The 26,511-nt window shown below is 38.2% G+C and overlaps 1 protein-coding gene across 8 annotated transcripts in view; it reads right to left on the reverse strand.

The window, feature by feature from the left end:
- Nucleotides 1–4,889: 4,889 nt before the first annotated feature.
- FRS2 (fibroblast growth factor receptor substrate 2) overlaps nucleotides 4,890–26,511 on the reverse strand; it is a 111,408-nt gene continuing 89,786 nt past the window's right edge. For 7 of the 8 annotated variants that reach the window (XM_033221306.1, XM_033221309.1, XM_033221308.1 and 4 more), the window contains 6 exons: nucleotides 22,893–22,984; nucleotides 16,162–16,256; nucleotides 14,098–14,284; nucleotides 13,181–13,339; nucleotides 12,353–12,516; nucleotides 4,890–10,678 (listed from right to left, as the gene is read on the reverse strand). In XM_033221306.1, the coding sequence (XP_033077197.1) occupies nucleotides 9,728–10,678; nucleotides 12,353–12,516; nucleotides 13,181–13,339; nucleotides 14,098–14,284; nucleotides 16,162–16,227 (1,527 nt within the window). In that variant the 5' untranslated portion in view covers nucleotides 16,228–16,256; nucleotides 22,893–22,984 and the 3' untranslated portion in view covers nucleotides 4,890–9,727. Of the gene's footprint in view, nucleotides 10,679–12,352; nucleotides 12,517–13,180; nucleotides 13,340–14,097; nucleotides 14,285–16,161; nucleotides 16,257–22,892; nucleotides 22,985–23,412; nucleotides 25,481–26,511 lie in introns of those variants that run through there. The other variant, XM_033221312.1, reaches the window with a different exon arrangement.

Here is a 26,511-nt window from a genome sequence, read left to right on the forward strand (position 1 = left end):
ATGTCTAAAGCAAAATTTGTTCTCTAAAAAATTTTTCTGTCATCTACTGATACCCTGTCTTCTCCCTTTGATCACTTAACAAGCTCCTCGGCAGGGCGCAGTGGCTCACGCCTGTAATCCCAGCACTTCGGGAGGCCAAGGCGGGCAGATCACCTGAGGTCAGGAGTTGGAGACCAGCCTGGCTAACAAGGTGAAACCCCATCTCTACTGAAAATACAAAAATTGGCCGGGCATGGTGTGCGCATGCCCATAATCCCAACTACTCAGGAGGCTGAGGCAGGAGAATTGCTTGAACCCGGGAGGCAGAGGTTGCAGTGAGCCGAGATCACACCACTGCACTCCAGCCTGGGCAACAGAGCCAGACTCTGTCTAAAAAATAAACAAACAAAAAAAAACCAAGCTCCTAGATTTTTCTTTTTCTGTTTCGTTTTGTTTTAGAGACGGGGTTTCACATGTTGCCCAGGCTGGCCTGGAACTCCTGGGCTCAAGCAATCTTCCTGCCTCAGTCTCCTGAATAGCTGGGGTCTCCTGGATTTTTGACATTGCTAACATTAACAGGAATTTTCAATTTTTAGTTGTTTCTACCCTTCAGATTTCCTTTAAGTGGGTTGATTTCCACCAGGGGTTGGCAAGCTGTGAGGAGTCAAACCCAGCCTGCCAACTGTTTTTGTATGGCCTGAGAGCTAAGAATAGTTTTTACATTTTTAAGTGGTTGAAAGAAATAAAAAATTTCCTGACACATGAAAATTCTATGAAATTAATATTTCAGTGTCCGTAAAGCTTCGTTGGACTCCATGGGCATACCCACGCATATTTACTCTGTCACAATACAAGAGCAGAGTTATGTGGCAGAGTTGAGTAGTCACAACAGGTTGTGTGGACCCACAAAAGCTAAAACATTTATTATCTAATTCTTTACAGAAAAAGTTTGCTGACCCTAGTTTACAGTATTCCTCAGGTCCAACGTGAAAAGGGGGAGTTCAGGCTGAACAAATTGTTTTTTTAAATCTCCCAAGAATTTTCTGTTCTTTGTAGGAAAACTTGGTCTTCTTTCAGGAAATGTACTTTCCTAGGCCGATCCCAAATCGCATTCTGGAATGAGAAGATTCACAGTGAAAAACTAAGATGCCTGCACAGTATTGAAAAAGGTTGTTTTTATTGTGGGCAAAATTACATACCTGGAGATATTTACTATGTCCTCTAGTAGGCAAGCCTGAGACTGTGTGTGATGGGGAAACCAATGACTGCTCCCTGCTGGGCTTTGAATGTAGCCAGAGGCATTTGGATGGGGAGAAGGAGGCAGGCCCTGCCACCTTGTGGAACTGAGGCTAGAGGCAGCCAGGAAGAGACCCTATGATGGGACCCTTGGAAATGTGTCCTTTCTCCATTGCATCTTTTGATCCTTCCTCCTTTCCTACTTCCCCCTCCTTTGATGACACCTCTACACCCAGAGGCAAAACACTCAGCTTCTAGACCCAGATTATATGAGTTTGAATTTCAACCATTTTACGTGCTGGCTTTGTAGCCTTGGGTGGGTTTCACAGGCTCTTTAAATCAGTTCATTGAAGGCCATTCAGAGCATGATCAATGTGCTACCTTACCAAAAACTGTCTCTTTTAGCTGTTTATACTTTTTTTTTTTTTGAAACGGAGTTTCACTCTGTCGCTCAGGCTGGAGTGCAGTGGCATGATCTCAGTTCACTGCAACCTCTGCCTCCCAGGTTCAAGCAATTCTCCTGCCTCAGCCTCCCAAATAGCTGGGGCTACAGGCATGCACCACCACGGCTAGCTAATTTTTGTATTTTTAGTATAGACAGGGTTTAACCATGTTGGCAAGGCTGGTCTCAAACTTCTGACCTCAAGCAATCTGCCCACCTCAGCCTCTCAAAGTGCTGGGATTACAGGCATGAGCCACCACGCCTGACCAATTTTTTTGTTTTTAATTGAGACAGGGTCTTACTCTGTCACCCAGGCTGGAGTGCAGTGGCGCGATCTCCACTCACTGCAGCCTCTGCCTCCTGGCTTCACGCGATCCTCCCACCTGTCTCGCGAGTAGCTGGGAATACAGGCATGCGCCACCACACCGGCTAATTTTTTGTATTTTTGGTGGAGATGGGGTTTCGCCATGTTTCTCAGGCTGGTCTTGAACTCCTGAGTTCATGCAGTCTGCCTACCTTGGCCTCTCAAAGTGCTGGAATTACAGGTGGAAGCCACTGTGCCTAGTCTATTTATACATTTTATAGTAATTTGTGTTAGATAGGTTACAGGGCCTATGGAGGTAGTGAGACCTTGGGAATCCATGTTTCTGTGATTAAACACGTTGTGCGACTTTCTCCTGGCTCTTCTTCTGTCCTCTACTCTCAAGTCCCTTGATCTTGGCTTATTTTAGTTAACCCTTCCTCCTCCCTCAAAGTCTTTGTGACCCTCTCCTCTCTATGACCCTGTGTCCTCCTCTCTCTTCCCCTTGGTATAATTTGGCTTTCAGTGAGTTGGCTTTTTGTTAACTGGTCAGCTTCCGGTTATATAATCTCTCTGTGCCTCAGTTTCCTTTTGTGTAAAATGGAGGTAATCATCACAAAGATTAAATAGCTTAGAACAGTGCCTGTTTAGCTTAGCTATTATTATCATTATGTCCCAAGTCGTCTAATAGACTTTGTTAAGTATAGTAGCCGAGGGTGGGTATGCTTGGCATGATATGGAAGTAGGAAAGCACTGTAGCATACCATGATTTGATGGCTAGAGGTGATTTGGGAGCAAGGGGAGATGCATTATCTGGAGTGAAATAACTAGCCGAAGAGGCAAACAACCACCAGAACAGTTATGGGACTTGTCAACATTCCTCAGGAACACTTAGAATACCTGGAAGGAAACCAAATAAAGGACCAGGAATCCAGAGTTGCATTGAGTTGGGTTGATCCAGACACCTAGTGTTTGGGTAGTAGGGAGGTTAGAAGATTTGATAATTCTCGTGTTGCAGACCATGATAATTTGTACACAGGAACCAGTCTGTGGAGCACACTTAAAGTAGCACTTAAAAAAACAAAAACAAAACAGGGTCTCATTATGTTGCCCAGGCTGGACCACAGTGGCACGATCACAGTTCATTGCAGCCTCAACCTCCCGAGCTTAATCTGCCCTCCTGCCTCAGTCTCTTGAGTAGCTCGGACTACAAGCACACACCACCATGCCAGTTGATTCTTGTATTTTTTCATAGTAACAGGTTTTCACCATGTTGCCCAGGCTGGTCTCAAACTTCTGGGCTGAAGTGATCCACCCTCCTCAGCCTCCCAAAGTGTTGGGGTTACAGGAGTGAGCCACCATGCCTAGCCCCCAAATATATTTTAAATCTCAGTGAACTGACACCATCAACCATCTCAGTCACCCAAACCAGACAACTGGGGTCATCTTTGACCCCTCCATTTCTGTCATTCCCCTTATCAGAGGTGTTAATTCTTCCTTCTTTAGGTCCTGTTACATTGGTGGCCCTGAATAAACTACACTTTTGATGTTCATGCTTTTATATGAGCCACTGTAATTCAAAAAATAGAACAGAATTGACATTGTGCCAGTTCTGGGCCTAGGCCTCAAGAAAGCCTAGCAGCTTCTACTTTTGTGCTCTTGGGAACCCTAAGCTGCCATGTAAGAAGACGACATGAAGAAAAACCCAAGACTACATGGAGGAAAACTAAGGAGCACAGCTGACAGCTAGAAGTTCCAGACATAACCTAGTGGAACTGGTCCAGCCAGCCCTCAGCTGCTTGAACCATACTAGCTGAGGCACAAAACATGTGAGGAAGCCAGGCCTCCAGACATCATATGAGATGAGTCATCTCTGCTGTGCCCTGCCCATCCCGATCTATAGCAACTTGAGATATAAAATGATTGCTGCTTTAAGCCACTAAATTTTAGGGTGGTTTGTTGCACAGCAGTAAACAACAGTCCTTTAACAATGCCTTTGAATACGCATTTATCAGATCTGGTTACATTTCTGAAAAAGCCTCTTAACCAGTCTCCCTGCTTTATTAAAATACCGTAGTTCCAGCTACTTGGGAGGCAGAGCCAGGAGAATGGCATGAATCTGGGAGGCGGAGCTTGCAGTGAGCCGAGACTGCGCCACTGCACTTCATCTAACCTGGGCGACAGAGCGAGACTCTGTCTCAAAAAATAAAAAATAAAAATAAAAATACAATACTGTGCCCTTCAGATATCCATGTTGTCAGAGTAATCTGTCTAAACTATTGTTTTTCTGGTGTTTAAAATCCTTCAAGTTCTCTCACCTAAACAAAAGCTCCTTAGGATTCTGTGATCTGTTTCTCATTTGTCCTTTCTTCTGTATCCCCCAAGCCTGCCTTTGCTCTCCATACGCTTTAGTCATTTGGAACCTCTTGCAACCACTGAATGTCATGATCTTTCTATACCTCTGTGCCTTTGCACATGCTATCCCTTCTCCCTAAGACATCCTTTCTATGCTACAAAGACTTTAAACAAAACACCTCAGGGATCACCCCCTCCAAGAAGCTTTGCTTGAAAACCTCCACCCCTAGGCTGAGTTGGATGCCCTTTCTTTGTGTCTTTATCATGCCAGTTACATCGATCATTTGGGACATGTCCATCTCCTTCATTGTTTAAATAATTTCCGTCTTGACCTGTACTCAACTGAGGCTTTGCAATGTCACTCAGTGGCTAAAAACAGGTTTGAAGTCCCAGAGCTGAGAACTACTATTTGGAATGATCACACAGATAAAACTGTGAGAGAGCCTGTCAAATAGTTACAATTTCATTTTGATGATGTTCATTTTGAAAACGGAGGCACTGATATGAGACTAGGAAAGAAAATGTCATGAAGTTTCAAGTAGTATGTGAAATATAAATACAATAAAACTTTAAGTAGATATCCAACCACATGTTTTATTGGGGTTTTATTGCAATCTACTTTCGGCAGTAAGGGGAAAGTGAGCATGAAAAGAACTCCAATCAGACTTTATTCAACAAAGCAGCTTTTCATGAATGCTTCAGGTCAGTGTATGATCAGCTCAGCTTCCAGTATCAACTTGAGTACCTCATCATGGATATTTATGCTAGAATGACAACAGTAAGGCATTGCAAAATCCAAAGTCATCTAATATTAAACCATATTTTACATAATTTGTAGGACAGTATAATACTCTACAATAAATAAGGATTTTAAAAAATGTGTTACTTAGCCCTTGTTGAACTAAATTCAATTACTAGCTTATTCTAAGTACTCCAGTTAATAAACGTTTGATTGTAAAGAACTCTGACTTCTCCAAAGATAAAAAAATTATTTGTCTTGACAAAAATTAAGCTTAAAAAGCACATTCACACTTGTCCTTAAAAGCATGTTTACATCATATATGAGAGAACTTTTCATGCCTGATGACATGGCTTATATGCAAAAACAGTCATATGCAAAAGACAACTAGAGGGCAATTGTCCCATCCCCACTTCCTCCAAAAAGCCACACTCGGCCTCAGTGTAAAAGTTATATTTTATTGCCATGCTACAAAATGTATGAAGTTGGCACTGATAGGGAGAAATAGAGAACAAAGGGTGGGAAGGGATAGAGGGCAAATTATGTTGTTACATATACAAGGTTTTATTTTAATTAACAGTGGTTACGTTTTGCCAGTATTAAAAATGCAAACCAAAATTTAAAATGCTGATCTGAAACAGCATTAAGATACAATTTATGCATAGTACAGTATCACTTATGTCCTTTATTAGAGAAATATGGAATGTTTATAAAAGAAATTAACCATGGGGGTAAAATTCATATTTCATATACAATTTGGCAATGGTAGTCCCACTGTTAGACAATTTTTTATAAAAGAAAAAATTAAAAATCTAATAAGCTACCTTTATACAAAGTTGCTATATTTATGCCTTTACGTAGGAAAAAAACATTTATAATGCAAATGAGGACATACAATAATCTTACAATATTATACACTGTAATGAAAATAAAACATAACACAAAGTTTGTCCTTTATAAAATGTATATTTTGCATTACTAATGCAAATATGGCACACTGGTGACTACTGTACTATTAATACCAGTCTGTTTCCATGCTATAATTATAATTGTCCAATTGCCATAGAACTGCAATTATAATGATGCTACAAAAGAATTGTGTTATACCCCCAAAAAATGAGGAAGTAGGGATGGGGAACAGGGATGTAAAGAACAGGAAAGATAGATAGGGGGCTGGTTTGGGCAGAGTATACTGTGGTATGTCATAAAATATTTGTTAATTTTTCAAGCCAAAAACATTTTCTTTACATTCTGTAATTTCGTACCAATGCCTTTATTCAAATTTGGCAAACATCAAGGAAAAGGTAATTAGTACCATATACCTCACACATCAGAAATATGAATGAGATGCCAATACATCAGTTACTTGTGAATGATGTCTCTGATGGTATGTCTACTTCAAGAATATATGTATTTATACACACACACTACACATTGCACAAAACATTTGGGCATTACAGGTTAGGAATAGCACAGGGGGAATTGGGAAGTACTTTTTCATCTGTTAAAACCTTTACCTTGAGGCAAAAATATGGCGGCACATTGTTGGGAAATTATGAAAACATAAGGCCCCTGTCCCATTTTTAATAGAACATTATTGAGGTACATTTTTATATGCTGTGCCCCAGTTTTGGGGAGGGGAAGGAGATTAACAAACACTAGCTTGACTTGTTCTATTTATAACATTGAACGGTGGAGAGGGTCAACATTAGTATCTATAAAAACAAAGATTGCTTGGCAAATTTTCCTAAGTCCCAGATGTGATGTATTCTGGATATACTGGGAAGTGAAAAGCTTTTTGCTGAATCTTCAAGAGTAAAGTGCATATCTCATCACTCCACAGCAGCAGTAAATAAAAGGAACTATTTGCCAGTCTTCCTGGAGGGAGGGAAGGCACCATATTTTCATTTTTAAAATAAGATGAAACTGGGAAATAAAACATACTAAGAAAAAACACAGGTAATACCAATATCAGTTTCCAACCCTGGCATGGGATAGATGCTGTTATGATTTATATGGATAAAACAGTATTCTATTTGGAGGGAAAACATTAACAATGATTATATTTCCAAAACCAAAAAGAAGGATCACATGGTCTACCAACAGAATTATCTAAAATTAGATCTGCCTCAGAAAATCTGAGATATATGGCCATAATTATATGCTAATAAAATACTAATATTTCATTCTAAAATGCACCTAGTAATAGGTACATCCTTCCAGGACACAGCTTAATGCCCATTACTAAACTACTGCAAAGGACAAGTAGTATTCTAAATTACCTTTTATTAAATAGGAACACAAGTGATTTCTAGAAGACATCTAGAAATTAACACCAGTTGTATATATCTTCCTAATACTCTTATAGTACCTAAAATCAAATTCTTAGCAAATTGGTCCCATTTTCATTTTTAAAGCACACAGTATTTAAAGCATAAACTGTAATGATTATATTGGAGTTATCTAAAAAAATAAAAACTAATTAGAATCCGGAGGAAACAATGAAAAGGATGACGGAAAGAATAAAGTATCCAACCTCCAAAATGAATAAATAGATCAGCCCTTTCATTTGGAGATTAATGTTCTGCCTTGACTGGTTGTTTCAGAAAAAACTATGTGCATTGGTTCCATCATAATTCTTATTCCACATTACAAAAACTATTACATAAATTTGGCACAATTAGCAATTTACTCAGAAGAAAGGATAGTGGAACAATGTATTAAAAATGGAACCTGCATCACGGAAACTGCACACCTATACCACTGCTCTCTTTTAAGGGAACAGTGAACACTTTAATAAGCACCAAGTTCACAGGGGAACAAAAGGGGGAAAAGAAAATTCTGCTATGCACATAGAATGATAAAATACACTGATATTGATTTATAATGAAGACACTAAAATGGCACTGAAAACGATAAAGACACCTTTAATAATTTATTTTCTTTATAATGATCCCACTCTACTGTTCTCCTAATCCATCACTGTCCTATGATTCGGTTATTTACTGAATAGGTTGGATGCTAATATGACTAAAACTTTTTCATGCTAAATTAACCTTAGTTATATCTGGTAGATCCAGATCATAATCTCAAACTTCCTCATATTTAGAGAAAATAGTAAAATATTTTGCAAGGTTACCTAACCTTTTTCCACTCTACCTTCTCTCATATTCTCTAGTGTTTAGGAAATTGGAACATCTTTGATTTTCCAAGAGTTTGACATATGGAGACTCTTCAGTTTATATAAACTTTAATTCATTTTAAATCCTAAATTATGATACAATCTCATTGCTACAAGACTTCCACTGTACCTGCTATGCTGGCAACAATATTAGTATTTCATGGAAATCGAAGGATAATCAAAGATCCAGCTACAAGTAAAAGGACAGCAGAGCTGAGGAACACTAGAGTGGGCAGAGTACAACTGCAGCGTGTAGCTGGGGGAATTACTGCTAAAGTGCTGGGGAAGAGTGCCCACAGAGAAAACACGGTACACCTTGAGGGAACTTTGCATATTAAAAGTATCTTCCTTTTTTTCTCAGTTGCTAAAGAGATCAACTGTGGACACAAGTAAATTTAGAATTGAGAGAATGTTTTTATCAACTTGAAAAGTAAACAGCATATAAATAAATACTGGACAAGGGCAACCCTGTTATAGAATAACAGTAAGTTCCAAATGAACCTTCAAAACCATAATTTGACAAAAATGCAAACTAAACAACAATGAACACATAATGCAATTTCAAAACTATATACAATCTCAAACATTTTAAATTGAAAAGGACATAAGGCAACAAAATAAGACATCCCAAACACCGAAGAAAAAACTGAAGATAAATGGAAACCTAATGGCACAAATGCCTCCAGAAAACAATGTTTTGTCAATAATCTATAGGAGAAAAACTTTCAAGAGATTGTGGTTCAGATTTTCAAATGTTTTTGGGTAAAGTGACCTGAGACTGATTCTTGAGCCTATTATAATTCTGAGTAAGATATGTGGACATGCCCTTCAAATGACATCATGAGATGAGTAAATAGAAAATCTTGTCTCCTTCTTGCCTTTCAGTGCACCAACAGCAAACCATACTCATGGACACAGGCTGCTTTCTAGTAACATTGAAGGCAAAGGAGCTGACTGGTATAAGAGGAGGTGTGGTACTTGTTTCCTTTACATATGTTTTGGCTCAAGTAAAAAAGCCTTTAATTAATGAAATAAAGGATTCCTCATGTTACATGCTGGAGGCCACATACTGTGAACACTGAATCTACGAGCATTACTTTCAAAGCCTATAGTTATCTGTTAGCAATGCACATTGTCAAGAGGCTTTATAAAAAGTTTTAAAAGCCAACTATGACTTAGACATGAAAGATACGCGTTAAGTCCAGAATATTGATAAAAATCAACCAGCATGTCATTCACTTCAACTCTCATTTTAAATAGGCACTGTGAAAACAGGAATGCTGCTGTACAACGAGTAGTATATAATGAATTAGTGTTCTTTAAGGAGTACCTGCTCTACATTAATTCCCTTTAGTTAAAGATGCACATGAAATACTCAGAAAAAAATTTTATCGGTCTATAAAAGGAGTTAGTATTTAGAAATGAAAATGAAGCACTTGCATCTTCATTTTTAAAAACTTCACAAAGGTGCAAACAACATAATGCTTTCCAGGCTCACATGGGCAGATCAGTACTATTGTGTCTAGTTTTCCTAGATGTACCATCATCTCGTGGCAGTGCTTTCTGCAAATTTGACATAGCAGCAGTTCTCTCGATGTCTATCACGGCATACAGCTCTGTGCGCCTGGTAGGGGTTTGTGGAAGGGGAGTCGTGGGCGTTTTTGGAGTCTGAGGGTTGTCAGAGTCACTGCCACCTTCCAAGTCAACCTGTATGTAATTAAGCTGCCTGTGTTCTAAACTTGGGCGTCTGATATCAAAGTTAAAGACTGTAGGTGTACAGTCCCGACGCCTTGAATATTCTATTTTGTGAGCACTTGCCGGCACTGTTACATTCTCTGTATTTACATAGTTATGCATTGGATCTAGATTATTATGGTAGCCATTTAGAGATGGAGTCTTTGGTCCTAAATTGTCATCTTCATCCCTACTTAGCTTGCGGGCTTCCCAAACAGGAGGCAAAGATGGTAGATTTTCATAGTTTAATAATGCAGTTCGTCTCTGAGCTGAGTTGTTGATATTCTGGGTATCTGAGGTACTGGTGGATGTCAGACGACCTCTCCTGACCCCTGAGGCACTAGGGATAGATAGCCCATTTATATTTTCATACACCAGTTTGTTAACAGAGGGTGCATCTCTTCGTTCATCACTGTCATAGCCAGTGTCCCATTCTGTGTTATTTGCTCCACTTCCACTAACTTGATCTCTTCCAAGTTGCTCCAATTTCTCTTTTTCCATTAATTGCTTTTGAACAGGGGTTGGCCCTAAAACAAATTTGACTCCTTCAGGTTCAAGAAGAATCTGAGGATCCCTGTCCTCAATACTACTTGGTTCTTCTTTTGGTGTGTTGCTTTCAGCGTTAGAAACCCTCGCCTCCAATGGAACATGCACACTTGTGCGGTTTTTCCGCTCTTCTTGCACACCTGTAGTGTTGACATAGGTATGTACCTAAAACAAAACAGAAAGTGAATTAGTTAACTTACTTAAAAAAACAAAACTGAAAAAAAGCCTGACCACATCAGTTAATTTTATTAACTTTCTCAAATGTACTCTTACTTCAAAACTTTTGCAACTTTTTTTAATTAATAAAAAGGTAGAAAGAGAGAAGAAATGTAGAAATGTCTTCCTAATTTGATAAAAGAATAATGACTTTAAAATAACATGCAGGCTGGGTGCGGTGGCCCATGCCTGTAATCCCAGCACTCTGGGACACTGAAGCGGGTGGATCACTTGAGGTTAGGAGTTCGAGACCAGCCTGGCCAACATGGTGAAACCCCGTCCCTACTAAAAATACAAAAATTAGCTGGGCATGGTGGTGAGCGCCTGTAATCCCAGCTACTCTGGAGGCCGAGACACGCAAATCACTTGAACCCGGGAGGCAGAGACTGCAGTGAGCCGAGATTGCACCACTACGTATCAGCCTGGGCAACAGAGTGAGGCTTCATCTCAAAAAATAAAATAACATGCAGCATTATATTTGATTGTTAAACATGATAATTATGCAAAAAATAAAAATCAGGAACAAAATAGGGCTTATCATTTTGCTGCTGTTGTAGAGGTTCTCAAAGCTCTATGATCCAGAAATAAATAACAACTTTGAAAAGCGATAAATTTATCCTTATTTACTGATGATCTGACTATATAAGATAAACTCTACTAGATTTAATAAGAGTTCTGTAAAATGCATAGATATAAAATAAATGCCACCTAGTAAGAAATTATCACTATTTAGAAAAGCTTAATGGTATTTTGGGGAGATAATATAAAAATATTTAGAAGGGCCGGGGGCAGTGGCTCACGCCTGTAATCTCAACACTTTGGGAGGCTAGAGCAGGTGGATCACTTGAGGTCAGGAGTTCAAAACCAGCCTGGCCAACATAGTGAAACCCTGTCTCTACTAAAAATATGAAACAATTAGCCGGGTGTGGTGGCCTGCGCCTGTAATCCCAGCTACCTGGGAGGCTGAGGCAGAAGAACTGCTTGAACCCGGGAGGTGGAGATTGCAGTGAGCTGAGATCACGCCACTGCACTCCAGCTTGCGCGACACATAAAGACTCACGTAATTACGGTAAATAATATAAGAACTCATTATGTACAGAACACAAAGAAACTGATTTTAAAAACACTAAAAACTTTTTAATATGACACATGGTTTAGAAAACGTAAGTATAACTAATTAATACAGAGGTTCCAACCAGATACTTCATTCCACACATGAAAACTAGAATAGTCGGGAACACTAAATAACTCCGTAACATTAACAGCAAAATCTACCTTCCTACTAGTAGTTCACTGACTATAACGGCTAAAATATGAAAAGCAGCATAAACTCTTAATCCATTGGATGTTCTTATCATGGGAACTGACCATTAGTTATGCCTTTCTTAATCTATAGATGTGCCTCTTCTGTGAACCCACAAGCTACTGTAATGCTGTTTCCCTGAACGCCCGCATATATTTGAGCATAAGCCAGCAAATGTATGCTATTTCCTCTGATTGTTCACTACAAAAGTAAATTACAAACAGATAAACTTCAAGCTGAATAAAATCGTCTAGTTTTAGCACAGTGATACCCTGACTCTGAACAATCATTATTGCTGTTACACTGTAGCATATGCTTACTTGTTCCTCAGCCACAAGCAAAGGATGTGTAGATTCTTCCCCTACTGAAGGCAGGCGAGCACTTCCCACAGAAGGATGTCTGCTTGAAGGATGGGATGAAGCATCTCCAAATGAGGGATATCGGGGATATCCATTAGGTAAGCTCTGAGCAGCAAATCCTGGAGCTGAGTTTTTGTTTATTGGTTTAAGGAAAAGGGGGGCGGGGGCAGAGAGAATAAAAATGATTAAGAATCGAATCTGTACTGAGAGGATTATAAGAGGTCTTTCTGCCAAGACAGCAGAAATCAGAGCACAAATAGTATTACTCCCACTCCATATTTCAGATAATATGAAATACTGCATGTTTTCATTTTAAAAATATTTGAAGTACATAGAACTACAGCTTTTTTTTTTTTTTTTGAGATAGAGTCTCACTCTGTCGCCCAGGCTGGAGTGCAGTGGCGCGATCTCGGCTCACTGCAAGCTCCACCTCTTGGGTTCATGCCATTCTCCTGCCTCAGCCTCCCGAGTAGCTGGGACTACAGGCATCCGTCGCCATGCCCAGCTAATTTTTTTGTATTTTTTTAGTAGAGACGGGGTTTCACTGTGTTAGCCAGGATGGTCTCGATCTCCTGACCTCGTGATCCGCCCACCTCAGCCTCCCAAAGTGCTGGGATTACAGGCGTGAACCACCGTGCCTGGCCTACAGCTGTTTTTAAAAACTGACAACTAGTATACTTCTGTTATCCAACGGTGATTTATAGTGTGTTATTGACTAAATAGCCATAATCTGTATCTTACAACTAAATGTCTGTTATTCAAAATGTGAGAGGGAAAATGGGTACCTACTTGTAGGTGTTCGAGGTGTTCTAGGGACTTCCAATTCTGTCTGATGATTATTCCTTTCTACAACTGGCTCTTCCACCACATTTATACTATTATTTTGCATAATCTCTTGCAACATGTTAAATAATTCTTCTGCACGGGCACACTTAAAGGCAAAGATTCCTACAAATATAAACCAAAAGGGAAAAATAGTTAACATACCTTTGGAAAAACTATGGGAACACTTGACAAAGAGCAGAATTGTAATGTAAGCATTCTATGCGCCAAGAGTAAGAAATCCCTTTAAAATAAATATCTGATAAACTAATGGTTATTCCCTGTTTCAAAACAAGCCCCTGCCAAAAGTTCACAGAATAATTGTCATTTGTCTAAGGGAGATGGCCCAAAACAAAGCTGATGAAATCAAGACCTGCACACTTAAGGCTCGTCTGTTTCTAAACAGCAGGGGGAGCCCAACTCACTACTCCAAGGTGATCATTTGCTATGTAACAGGCCCCTTGGAAAGTCCCTAGGTGTTTTCCAATTGTTATCTTATTTAATTATTACAATAATTATAAGATAGGTATTACCATTTCCCTTTTATAGAGAAGAAATTTAACATTCAACAGGAGTCCTGTAACTTGTCAAGGCCATTCAAGTAATAGGTAGTAAAAAAATCAATGATAAAGACATTTAGTCTAAAATTTAGCAGGCCCAATCATTTACTGAAAAATCTTAAAGGTAACACGAGCCAAAATTTCTCACATAGACAATGTGCTTAATAAACACTTGATAAATGAATACATAGTATACTATATCTTTTCTTAACAATCTGTTTATTTTGGGATTTTCGTAAGAAAAATATTAATCTTTGTATACAGAATAGCTGAAAGAACAATATTTCAAATATAATAATTGGAAAAAAAAAACAAAGATTCTACCTTGTCCAGTTTGACACCTTCGACCACTTTCAAAAGAAAAGAGATTCGAGTCATAGCCATAGCGTCGCAGGCAGAGGTAGTGCCATTTTACTGAGTCACGTTTGCGGGTGTATAAAATCAATTCTGTGTCTGTAAGTTCCATTATGCCAGAACCTAACTCATTCCCATCATCATCCACATTAATGACCTTAAAAAAAAAAAAAGAAGGTGACAGTCATGCAAATATTTCATCAATTCGTCAGGAAAACACATTGTTGCTAATTAGTTATTTGTAATTTGTTAGTTCATTCATCAACCAATGTGTGTGTCAGGCATGGACTATGTAGTAGTGTAACACCCAGTTCAGATCTGTAAGAAATTTACATTTCCACTGGGGAAACAAAACATACAAACACAAAGTCAATCATACACAAAACAGTGTATGATTAATTGACAAATGAATGCAACAGAGGCTGCAGAAGGCAGGAAATGTGGTCTAAGGCTGTTGAGACACCTTCATGTAAGAGGAGGAGGGCCTTTAGCTGGACCACTAGTATAAATAGACACAGAAAATAAAATCAGAGGGGAAATCTAGTGGGTCAGGAGATAAAGGGGACATCATAAAAACACAATGTTAAAGCAGAACAAAAAAGTACCTTTCAAAGAGACCAAAATAGATTGGCACAGAGTTCATATAAGGAAAGGTTTAGTACTGCTGAGCTTCAGAAAACGTCCAAAGACTAGAGCAGTAGATAACATTTAGGGAGAAGTTACTATTCCCCGGGAGTGGGAGAGGAGCTTTACATGTAGTTTTCTCATTTAACCCTCATAACAATCCTAGACTACACTGTACAAAAATGGAACTAAGACACAGTAATAATGTAACCTGCCCAAGGTCACAAAGCTTATAAAGTAACAGACGTACACCTAGGTTTGTGTGATCAAGGCTACTCTTTTTTTTTTTTTTTTTTTTTTTGAGACGGAGTCTTGCTCTGTCGCCCAGGCTGGAGTGCAGTGGCCGGATCTCGGCTCACTGCAAGCTCTGCCTCCCGGGTTTACGCCATTCTCCTGCCTCAGCCTCCTGAGTAGCTGGGACTACAGGCGCCCGCCACCTTGCCCGGCTAGATTTTTTGCATTTTTTAGTAGAGACGGGGTTTCACCGTGTTATCCAGGATGGTCTCGATCTCCTGACCTCGTGATCCGCCCGTCTCGACCTCCCAAAGTGCTGGGATTACAGGCTGTTTTGTGTCTGATAATATGACCTCGATCTGTTATAAAGCAGATGCTTTATAACAGATCGAGGTCATATTATCAGACACAAAACAGCTATAGGAGCATTTAGCCTATAGGTAAAATAACACCACAGAAGTTTTAGCAAACAGGTTAGTAAATGATGAAAGAAGATTAATTTGATGGTGACTACAGGATGAATCAGAGGGTGACTTGAGGTAGAGTCCAGTTAAGAAATCCCACAGGCACACATTAAAATAATAACTGAAAGATAGTGAAGAGATTGAAAAGGCACCCTGTAAGACAGCATTTTAAAAAGTGTTACCACAACAGTGTGGCTAATTAGATACAGAGGACCAAAGGAAAACTAAAAAAAAAATTCCATACTGTAAGAAAATGTTGTCATTGTTTATTAAATCAAGAAAAACAGGGTGGAAAGAAAGGGAAATAGAAGGGTTTGGCAATAAATGCCAGGAATAAGAATTTTTTTTTTTTTTTTGAGACAGAGTCTCGCTCTGTCGCCCGGGCTGGAGTGCAGTGGCCGGATCTCGGCTCACTGCAAGCTCTGCCTCCCGGGTTCACGCCATTCTCCTGCCTCAGCCTCCCGAGTAGCTGAGACTACAGGTGCCCGCCACTATGCCCAGCTAATTTTTTTTGTATTTTTAGTAGAGACGGGTTTGCACCATGTTGGCCAGGATGGTCTCGATCTTCTGACCTCGTGATCCGCCCGTCTCGGCCTCCCAAAGTGCTGGGATTACAGGCGTGAATTACCGCACCCGGCCTAAGATATGTTAAGTGAAATAAAAGAACACCCAACTAGGCAGTAAGATATATAACTCAACCAGTTTTACTGACCTTAAACTTGTTCCGATGGTTATCTGGGACAGTGTCTTTATCTGGACAGCTACAACAGCTACCCATGGCTTCTTCAGAAGACCATGTGTGCACTACATGAAAAATAATTTGGAAAACGTATTAGATGAAGGATACAAAAACTGTAAACAGAAAAAGACTTTAGAAATAATCTAACACAAACATTATTCTGATGCAGAAAATTAAGTCCAACAAGGTATATGGCTGCAGCTAGATTTTATACAGCTAGCTAGTTGATTTTACTCAGTAATAATGAGAACACATTTTGTGAGGCATTAATACTGTCACACAAATCTCAAATTTCTAGTTAAATTTGCAAAGGTCACCTATTCTAAAATCATCTAAAAAACAAACCAACTTAAGGTCTCATATATATTACTTAAATAATTAACTTGTGTTCAAGAGTTAATGAAATTAACCCTTTGTGGCTTATCAGGAATTTCATGTCCTTCTTTAAAGAGAGAGAGAAACAGAGAGACAGAGACAGAGACAGACAGACAGGCAGGCAGGTAGGCAGACATTATGTTGCCCAAGGCTGGGCTCAAACTCCTGGGCTCAAGTGATCCTCCACCTCTGCCTCCTGAGTAGCTGGGACTACAGAACTGCCAGGCCTGGCTTGTTCTTCTTTAAATAAAAAATCACCAAAGGGATGGTAAACTTCTGGCTTGGCAGGTATTTTGACTGTTGTTACTCATTGTAGTATCTTTTATGTCTCCACAAGACAAGAGTTCATTGGTAATTAAAACAAAATCAAATTTCGAATAGTTCCTTGGTAAGGGGGAAAGATAACTTAAAATTAAGCAGTAAAGTAACACGCAGAATACTGGCAAAACTGATACAGCATGTCTATTTAATACTTCTTTCCCATAGAAGGAGAGAGAAGTGGTTATACACCTGACATCGAGTGTTTGAAAGAACACTCCAACTGAGCAGACAAAGAAAATGCCAAAGCATCACTGACAAGTAAGGGAAATAATCAGATAGAATATGACAATATATGAAAAAAGGAGGAGGGAAGGAAGCACAGAAGCTACAAAACATTACAAACATAAATTTGATTGAAGCTTGTTGAAAATTATTCAGTGGCTCTCTACTATCTTCAGTTTAACAGTATAAACTCTTCAGTATGATAGATCCAATCAGATGCAAGGTGATCCCTATCTAGAGATCCAGTCTAGACTCTCCCTGCTCTGTTTCAAGCCCTATTCTTAGTCCGGTCAGAATAAACAAGGTGTGGTTTCCCCAGAGCATCTTGGTCTCTCACATCCTTCCAAGCTGCTCCCTTTCTGCTTCTTTCCTTTCTCAAGATTCAACTCAAAGTGCAGTTCCTCTAGGATGCTTTCCCTGACTCCAAGCAACTAGGCAAGTTATACTTATTATGTATGACCGTCATGCATATGCTACCCCAAAGCACCCTGGGCTTCCTAGTATCATAGCATCTATCACACTTTGTACTGAGTAGAAATTGTGGCTAATGTCTGTTTATCTGTCTTCTTTCCTTCATTGTGAGCCCCCTGCCAGCAGGGATGAACCTTACTCATTTTTACATTCCTAGTACCTAACACAATACCTAGCATATAGTAGGTGCTATAGGACCTTTGTGATTTAAATGGATTGTATTAAACAAACGTGAAGGATCCCTAGCAGGTTTAAGTATTAAAAAGATGAAAAAGTGTACTAGTGTATAAACCAAAAGTGTATATAACATATAATAGTAAAGTTAATTAAGACTCATGATATTTGGTATTTTTGCTTTAACTAATATGCCAGCTAGGTATCATAGTACAAGGACACGTAAGTCACCATCTTTGTCTTTGAAGAGCTGTGAGTGTCATGGGGGTGGTGGGGTGGGGGAGAGAGAGAGAGGTAAATAGATAATGCACTGTGATAAACCTTGTATTAGGATATGAGCAAAGTACTGTGGGCACAGGAAAGGGAGCAACTAACTTCCTGGCTTAGGCAGGAAGGAAGCACTATTTGAGCTGGGATTTAAAAGAAGAGTAGAAACAATGTGCTAAGCAAAATAAAGAGAAATAAGCACCTGAGACAGACAAAAGTCATGAAATGTCATACCACATTCAGGAGAAAGTGAGGTGTTCAGTAAGACTGGACTACAGGGTAGACTGGAAGACAAATGGGGCCCAAACATGAAGCAGCCTGAGTAAGTTAGGGATATGTTCCCTAGATTTGAGACTTGATCTTCCAATGAACTTGAAGCTAGCCTGCCTCTAGCGTTCCCACAATAGAATGGCATAAACTCTATCATGGCCTTTATCACACTCTGTTGCAATGTTTATCTTTCTGCACCATTCACTTTGCTGTGATCTCTTTAAAAATAGGAAATCTTGCCTTGTTCATTTTCCAGGGCACTAAGCATACCAACTGACATGGCACATATTTTTTTTTGAGATGGAGTTTTGCTCTTGTTGCCCAGGCGGAGTGCTATGGTGTGACCTTGGCTCACTGCAATCTCTGCCCCCTGGGTTCAACACATTCTCCTGCCTCAGACGTGGCACATATTCTATAAACATTTAATTTTTTTAAAAAAGTAAATGTTTAATATTAATAAATTATAGGATGAGTAATATAAAAATTTTTAAGGGATAATTGATACAGACATTTTTTAAAAGTCTTCTTGAAATTACATATTCATTCTCCCCAACCTCCTTGTAAAATATAAAGAGCTAAAAGATTACTACAGTAAGGCTTTTGCCTCAAAAGATGATCCTCCAAAGGAATGTTTTTCAACTTTTTTTTTCTCAAAAGGAGCAGGAAAATCATCCTTCCACTTCGCATCTTCATAAGCTACCTGTTAAAGTAGAACCTCTCATGCTGGCAGGGATATACAGTCATGAGCCACATAACAATGTTTGGTTGGCAACAGACTACATATATGACAGTGGTTCCCTAAGATTATAAGGGAGCTGAAAAATTCCTCTCACCTACTGACACTATAGCTATCACAGCATCACAGTGCAACACATTATTCATGTGTTTGAGATAATGCTGGTATAAAAAAAAAACCTACTGCACTGCCAGTGTATAAAAGTATAGCACATTCAGTTATGTACAGTACGTAATACTTGATAATGATAAATGACTATGTAATTGGTTTATTTATTTACTATACTATATATCTATTATTTCAGAGTATACTCCTTCTACTTATTAAAAAAAAAATTAACTGTAAAACAGCCTCAGGCAAGTCCTTCAGGAGGTATTCCAGAAGAAGGTGCAGTTTTCCTAGGAGATGACAGCTCCACGTTATTGCCCTTGAAGACATTCCAGCGGGACAAGATGTAGAAGCAGAAGACAGTGATATGGATGATTCTGACCCTCTATAGGCTCATGCTAATGTGTGTATTTGTGTCTTTGTCTTAGTTTTTCACAGAAATTTTAAAGGTTAAAAAAATTAAAAATTTTAAAACAGAAAAAAGGATTAAAAAGAAAAAATACTTTTGTACAGTTGTAGAACGTATGTGTTTTAAGTATTATTACAAGAGTCAAAAAGTTTCAAAAAATTAAAAAGTTGATAAAGTAAAAAAGTTATAGTAAGCTAATTTATTATTGAAGAAAAAAAAATTTTAAACAGTGTAGCCTAAGTGTACAGTTTTATAAAGTCTACAGTAGTGTACAATAACATTCTAGGCCTTCACATTCACTTACCACCCACTAACCAACTCACTCAAGAGCAACTTCCAGTTCTGTAACCTCCATTCATGGCAAGTGCCTTTTATAGGTGTACCATTTTTTCTCTTTCATAGTTTTCTTACTGTACCTTCTCTATGTTTAGAAATGCAGATACTTACCATTGTGCTACAACTGCCTATAGTATTCAGTACAGTAATGTTGCTCAGATATATAGAGTAGGAGCTACAGACTATACCATATATCCTAGGTGTATAGTAGGCTATACTATCTAGGTTTGTGTAAGTATACTCTATGACATTTGTGCAGTGACAAAAGTGTCTAATGACACATTTCTCAGAATGTACCTCCACCACTATGTGATACATGATTTATATTAGTGGTAGTGCAACCTACTTGGGGACTGTATCCACACTGAATGCTTGAGTTCAATACAACAATTAATGAAATGTCTAATATGTGATACGAAATCCTTGTATGTCATGCCAAAGAGAAAGGAATTTATCCTACACATGATGGAAAACCACTGATGTAAAAGTGAGATGGTCAGAAGTGCATTTTAAATATAACCATATGTATGATAAATTTAAGTAGGAGTTTAGATCAGAGGAAAGGAAATCAGTTTGGGATTATTAAAAAATGAAATACAATAAAAACCTAAAACAAGAGCAGCAATGGTAGGAATGAAGAGGAAAATAATAAATTTAAGGAACATTTAAGAGGAAAAGTCAGTAGCACCAATAACTGACTTGATATAATGGAAAAAAGCAGCAGCTTCCAGCATGGCAGATGAAGGGTGCTGGGGTTCTATTACCTGAGATACAAAAAACTATAGTCTTCAAGAGGAAGTGATAACGATTTGTTCAGGTATGTTCAACTGAGAGTCCAGGGAACGGCCAAGTGCAATAGTTAAGTATATGAGTATGTGTTTGAGGGAGAAGGTAAAACATTAGAACACATGTAGCATTTTAACTCTTGAACACTAGCTCAAGGATAGTATGAAGACTGGTCTGTGGTTGAAATTCTGGGAAAATACAAATGTGTTTAAATACAAGAGTAGAGAGAAGCCAGTGAACGGGGAAAAAAAAAAAGATCAGAATAGTACAAACTAAGTAAGCATCAAGCAGGAGAGCACCATCCATGGCAGAGACAGATGCCAAACTGCAATGAGCAAGTGGAAGATAAAGAGGTAGCTCCTAGAGGATGGAAATTGGTCTTTCAAGAACTGGTTGAGAAAATAAAGAATAGAGAAGGCTAGGGTGTGAATATATTCAAGAGGATATATTACTTGAGTTATGTATTTTAAGATGACATAGATTTATGCAGGCTTATAATCAGTAGGTCAAGAAAGCTTAAAAACATAGGAAAAACAAAGAAAAGAGAAGGGCTAATTGATGGATCAAAACAGAGGGGGATACTAGAGATGAGTTCCAGGGCCCAGATTGAGAGGTTTACCCAGAGAAGGAGGAATGCTTCATTCTCTGAGGAGAGAGGAAAGACATAAGGGTGGGTGGAATATAAAAAAGAGACTGAAGTAGATAACATTTATCACCCTACATTTCTTCTGTAAAAGAGAAGGCAAGGCTTGCAGAATGAGGGACTTGAGAATGTCAGGATTAGTCACCGAGGAGCTACCCAAGCAAAGAGAGCAGGATTATTAAGTAGGCTGAGATGAGAGCTCAGCAGAGGCTGCAGAGGCAAGATTATGCTGTTTTGCTACCTGTGCTCAGCAGTCCACAGGATAGACAGTTCAACTGACCCAGGGTCAGAGGGTAAGAGGGCAAGGTTACTAAAGGATGTTGGCAATACAGGGGTTTGAAGTGACAGATCATCACATCCAGTCAGGAAAGAAGTAAAGAAAGAAGAGAGCTAACAAAATAGAAAATGGGGCAAAGACTCAAAACAAAACAAAACAAAACAAAGCAAAAAAACAGGTGACCTCAGTAAGGCTAAAGAATAGGCTTAGCGTGAGTGAGGGATAGACACAGCTGGAACACAGGCAGTTGTGGCCAATCTTCCAATTCCTGAAAGGAGACTTCTTTAATGTGATGTTTTCATCCACATCTCTGATTCTTTCTCCTAAACCACAAACTCTTAGGCAAGCAAGGGAAAAGGCTAGATACTAGATATTCTGCATTTATGACCATCAGATTAATATTTGAAGACTACATCTGAGCTATGTGACACCTAATAATATGCACTAATACTGTAAACACTTGAGGAACAACCATGTGATCTCATTTGCATACACTCCTCCAAGTTCGTAACTCAGCAAAAACACAAATGATTTTATTATGCTCCCTCAAGACAGCAACATACAAAAGTAAGTAGGGTACATTTAAAAACAAAAGGTAGGTGGGTGTGGTGGCTCACGCCTGTAATCCCAACACTTTGGGAGGCTGAGGTGGGAGGACTGCTTAATTAAGTCCATGAGTTCAAGACCAGCCTGGGAAACACAGTGAGACTCTGTCTCTATAAAAAATAGAAAATTAGCTGAGCATAGTGGCACACACCTGTAGTCCCAGCTACTTGGGAGGTTGAGGTGGAAGGATCATTTAAGCCCAGGTGGTCGAGGCTGCAGTGAGCTATGATCATGCCACTGCACTCCAAGGCTGGGCGAGGGAGCAAGACTCTGTCTCAGAAACTAAACTAAACTAAACTAAAATAAACTAAAATAAAGTAAAAGGTAGCTTTTGTTTGGGAAGAGCAATGCTGTAACAAGTTTGCTGAATACTTTAAATTAGTAAACATGTCTTAGTTAATAAAAGCCATTTATCTTCGTTCTTTGGGAGTCGGGGGGTGGTGTCAGCAATCAGGAAGCAAAATGATTGCAGTTCAAGAAAACATTATTAAATTCTCTCATTAAAAAGTTATAGGCCAGGAGTGGTGGCTCACGCCTGTAATCCTAACACTTTGGGAAGCTGAGGTGGAGAATCGTGTGAGCTCAAGAGTTAGAAACTGTCTGGGCAACATAGCGGGACCTCATCTGTATTTAAAATAAAAATTAAAAATAATTATAAATGCAGGCTTAGTGATGTAAAAAATAAATAAACTTCAACTTACTAGATCTGGCCATTAATATTATTAGCCTCTGCTGCAGCATCAGGAGTTTAATCATACTTCAAAATACCATGTTTTCTTTGTTTGCTGACTTAACCTAAAAACAGAAGAAAAACATTGAGCATTTCTCATTTCTAAAGAATAATATTCCTTATGAGCTTTCTGGCGGCACGGTTAGTTCAGTTAATCTATTTAAACAAACTCAAAAGTCTAAAAGATTGAATAAAAAGTATTTAATATACAACATCAATTTTAAAAAGTAATATAATATTCACATGCTACCACTCTTTTTCAGAAGAAAAAGATGATAAAAATGTGATACTCTAAAAGTTCTATGATGTTTCTGGCTTCTCTACTACAGCTATAATACTTGCACAACTCACTTCTCTATACTTATCTCCACAGCTATAAAATGAGGGGTTAGGTTAAACCACCTCTTAGGTTCCATTCCAGCTCTAAAAACCCATTTTAGCCAGTAGCAGACTAATTCTCCGTCCCCAGTGACTTTTCCTAAACCTCACTCACCATAATTCCTCTTGAAGAGCTGTCTTCAAAATCCACCCTCCATATCTTCCTATTCCACAAGACCCCTCCAAAACCAGTTCAGAAAAGTCAGCAAATCAGAAAATCGACGGTATGAACAAGCATGCCACAGAATCACAGAACAGTGAAATTACAGTGATAAATTACAGTCTAGATTTACAAGAGATTTCAATATATTTTTGAAAAATTTCTGGTCAATTTACCCTTCACAGCATAAAAAAATCAAACTCACTCAAACAGGGACACTAATATTTACTGAATACTATTAGGGGTTATGGGAAGAGTCTCATTTTAATCTACATATTAACTAGAGAACAAATATGATTGATAGCCAAAATGAACATTTCTAAAACCACGTACTCACAGACAGTCAACAATTTCAACTCTGAACTTTTCAAATGCAACAATTTCAACTCTGAACTTCAATTACATATATAAAATCAGCATAACAGGTGTTGGCTCACACCCCTTGGAGATGTTGCTACACCTCACTTTAAGGTGGGCAGCAATCCAGTCCCTCTTCTTTACTATCCCTTTCTTTTCTCCAGGAGCTCAAATATACACCATGCTTTGTCTCTGGCTTGGGAAACTGCCCAGGGCTGAACTAATTCTACCATAAACCACTTATTTTAGGTGAATATATACTCTCTTTGCCGGTCTCTTTTAAAATGTATTCTAAGGGATTTTGGCCAATTAAGTCAGAAACATCTCTATTCCTCTCATTCTTCATTCCACTTATAAGCATTCTCCAACCCTTATCCTGCAAGGAATTTAATGACTGCACATAAAATTAAGAGAAATGATAGTGGTCTACCTATTAACTACCAATGAAAAGTCATAAGCTTTGAAATGAAGTTAAACATATTAAAGAATCAGTGTACCAACTCATTAAGCTCTTAAAAATATTAAAAAGTCCCCACATGAATCTCCAGAAATTATTTTAATCTCTTGAGAATCAATATTTATTCAATTTTATTCTTTAATTATTTTGATTAATGCTTCCAATGTAGTATAGAGCTTTTGCTTGCTTTTACTGTTTTTCAGTGCAAATATCCAGCATGTCAGTTGTATCGGGGAGTCAAGATTTTTTGTGCCTCATTTAGAAGAACACTTTTTACAAGAAAATACATTCTGAGTTCCAAGCAACTGACATACCAAAGTACTCCTGGAATGAACATAACCCAATGGACCATGGGTGTCCCCTGGATGCCTCAGACACTCTATGACTTCTTACCCCTCTTTGGTTTCTCCCCACTGTTGGAAGACTAAGAACTAAAAGATAATTAGGAGGCAGTAAGGGAAAAGGTGGTTATAGGCACTACATGGAACTATAATCTTATTGTTGTAACATCAGTATTTTTCTATAAAATAAGTATATATAACTACACTGACCTGCACTGACAATGACACTTAGTAAAAAAAAAAAAAAAATGCAATTTTACCAAGAGGCTAAAAATTACACTAAATGCTGTCTACCACCACCCCATTTTTCTACAGCAAACTAATTTACCTTACTGTATGCCACACACAGGGTCATTTGGATTACCTCATTTAATCTAAACAACCAATAAGGTACACACTACCATTATTTCTGCGTTCCAAACAAGGAAACCAAGCCTTAAAAAGGTTAGGTAGTTTTCCCAAGGTCAAGAACTTATCAGAAGAGCTAGACTTAAATTTTGATCTGATACCAAAGCCCAAGCAGTTATTAATTAATACACACAAACATCTTAAAACAATGTTTAGCATGTAGTATGCACTAGTAAATGTCAGCTGTGGAAATAACAGTACTTTGTTACTATACAATGCTGCATGCCTTTGACCATCAGTCAACCTTTCTGTGTCTGCATTCCCTCATTTATAAGATTAGGACACCCACTTCATAGAGCTACCATGAAAAAGCAAAAAAATCTCTGGATATAAAGACATTTAGAAAATTAATAGCATTTTAAAAGAAAGGCATTATTATATAATCATTACAAGTAAAATTCTGTCTCTTATTTCACAAAGAAGCCTTTTGCACTGTAAGCACAGAAAATCTAGAACTTAAGCACATCCTTATAACAAGTATTACATTAATAAATCTAGAAAAGCTGTCCTAAATTATTCCAAATATGATTCTTGCAGAATGACATGTAAAGAGAACACTGAACTCTATTCATAAGTATGATTATAAATTTGGTGCTTAGGAAGGTATATGTGCTCTTTTGGTTCACTAGCAATGAGGGGGAATTTGGCTTATACTACAGTAATACTACAGTAATTTTGTTCAAATACAACCAGGAAAGAATGTCTATAGTTAGAAGCATAGTAACATAACTAAATTTGGGCACAGTAAACTGCCACGTTTCATTACATTAAAACAATCAAGAGGATGGCATTCAAAAACCATGTTGTGTCCATGGTCTGGCTGTTGTTTTTCTTTTTTAAACCACTGGGTAGGTCTTTTAATATACACATTAATTTCCTGTTAATTCTTAACACTGACAAAGATTTCTGAATTATTTATATTATTCTGAAAAAGAGGAGTTAAAAAAAAAAAAGCTAAGGAGGGGAGATTCTCAGTACATTCTGCTAGTTGCCTTAAATCAGAACCATTATGTCAAAAGCAAGGACATCTGCAACAGTTCCCTTGTTAGGTGAAAATTTAAAGTACACACCTATACACAAAACTACAAAGGTACATGACTATTTTTAAGCATCCATCCATGAGTATGGTTGTATTTGCACATTCTTAAATGGATCTTTCTTCCTTTTCTTAAATCTGAGGACAAAGTTGATGAACTGCTTCATAATACGTAACCCTCCACTCACACCCTCTTTTTAACTCTTGAAAAAAATCAATTACATTACTTACAAATCACTTCAATATCTGGTACTTTAATTTCTGGCAATTATATCTAATCAAAATTCCCTGAACTGCAGTTTAAACCAGATTCCTCTCATTTCTCTATCGAAGACAAGTAAAACCAGTATGATCAAGAAAGATGAAGCATATGCTTATGTATATTTAAACTGTCATCAATTCACTTTTCTGTGGATAAATTTAAAATATTAATAAAGTGGCATTTCTTTTAAGAT

This window comes from Trachypithecus francoisi, unplaced genomic scaffold (assembly GCF_009764315.1).
Source record: "Trachypithecus francoisi isolate TF-2019V2 unplaced genomic scaffold, Tfra_2.0 Lachesis_group11, whole genome shotgun sequence".
NCBI classification, from domain to species: domain Eukaryota; kingdom Metazoa; phylum Chordata; class Mammalia; order Primates; family Cercopithecidae; genus Trachypithecus; species Trachypithecus francoisi.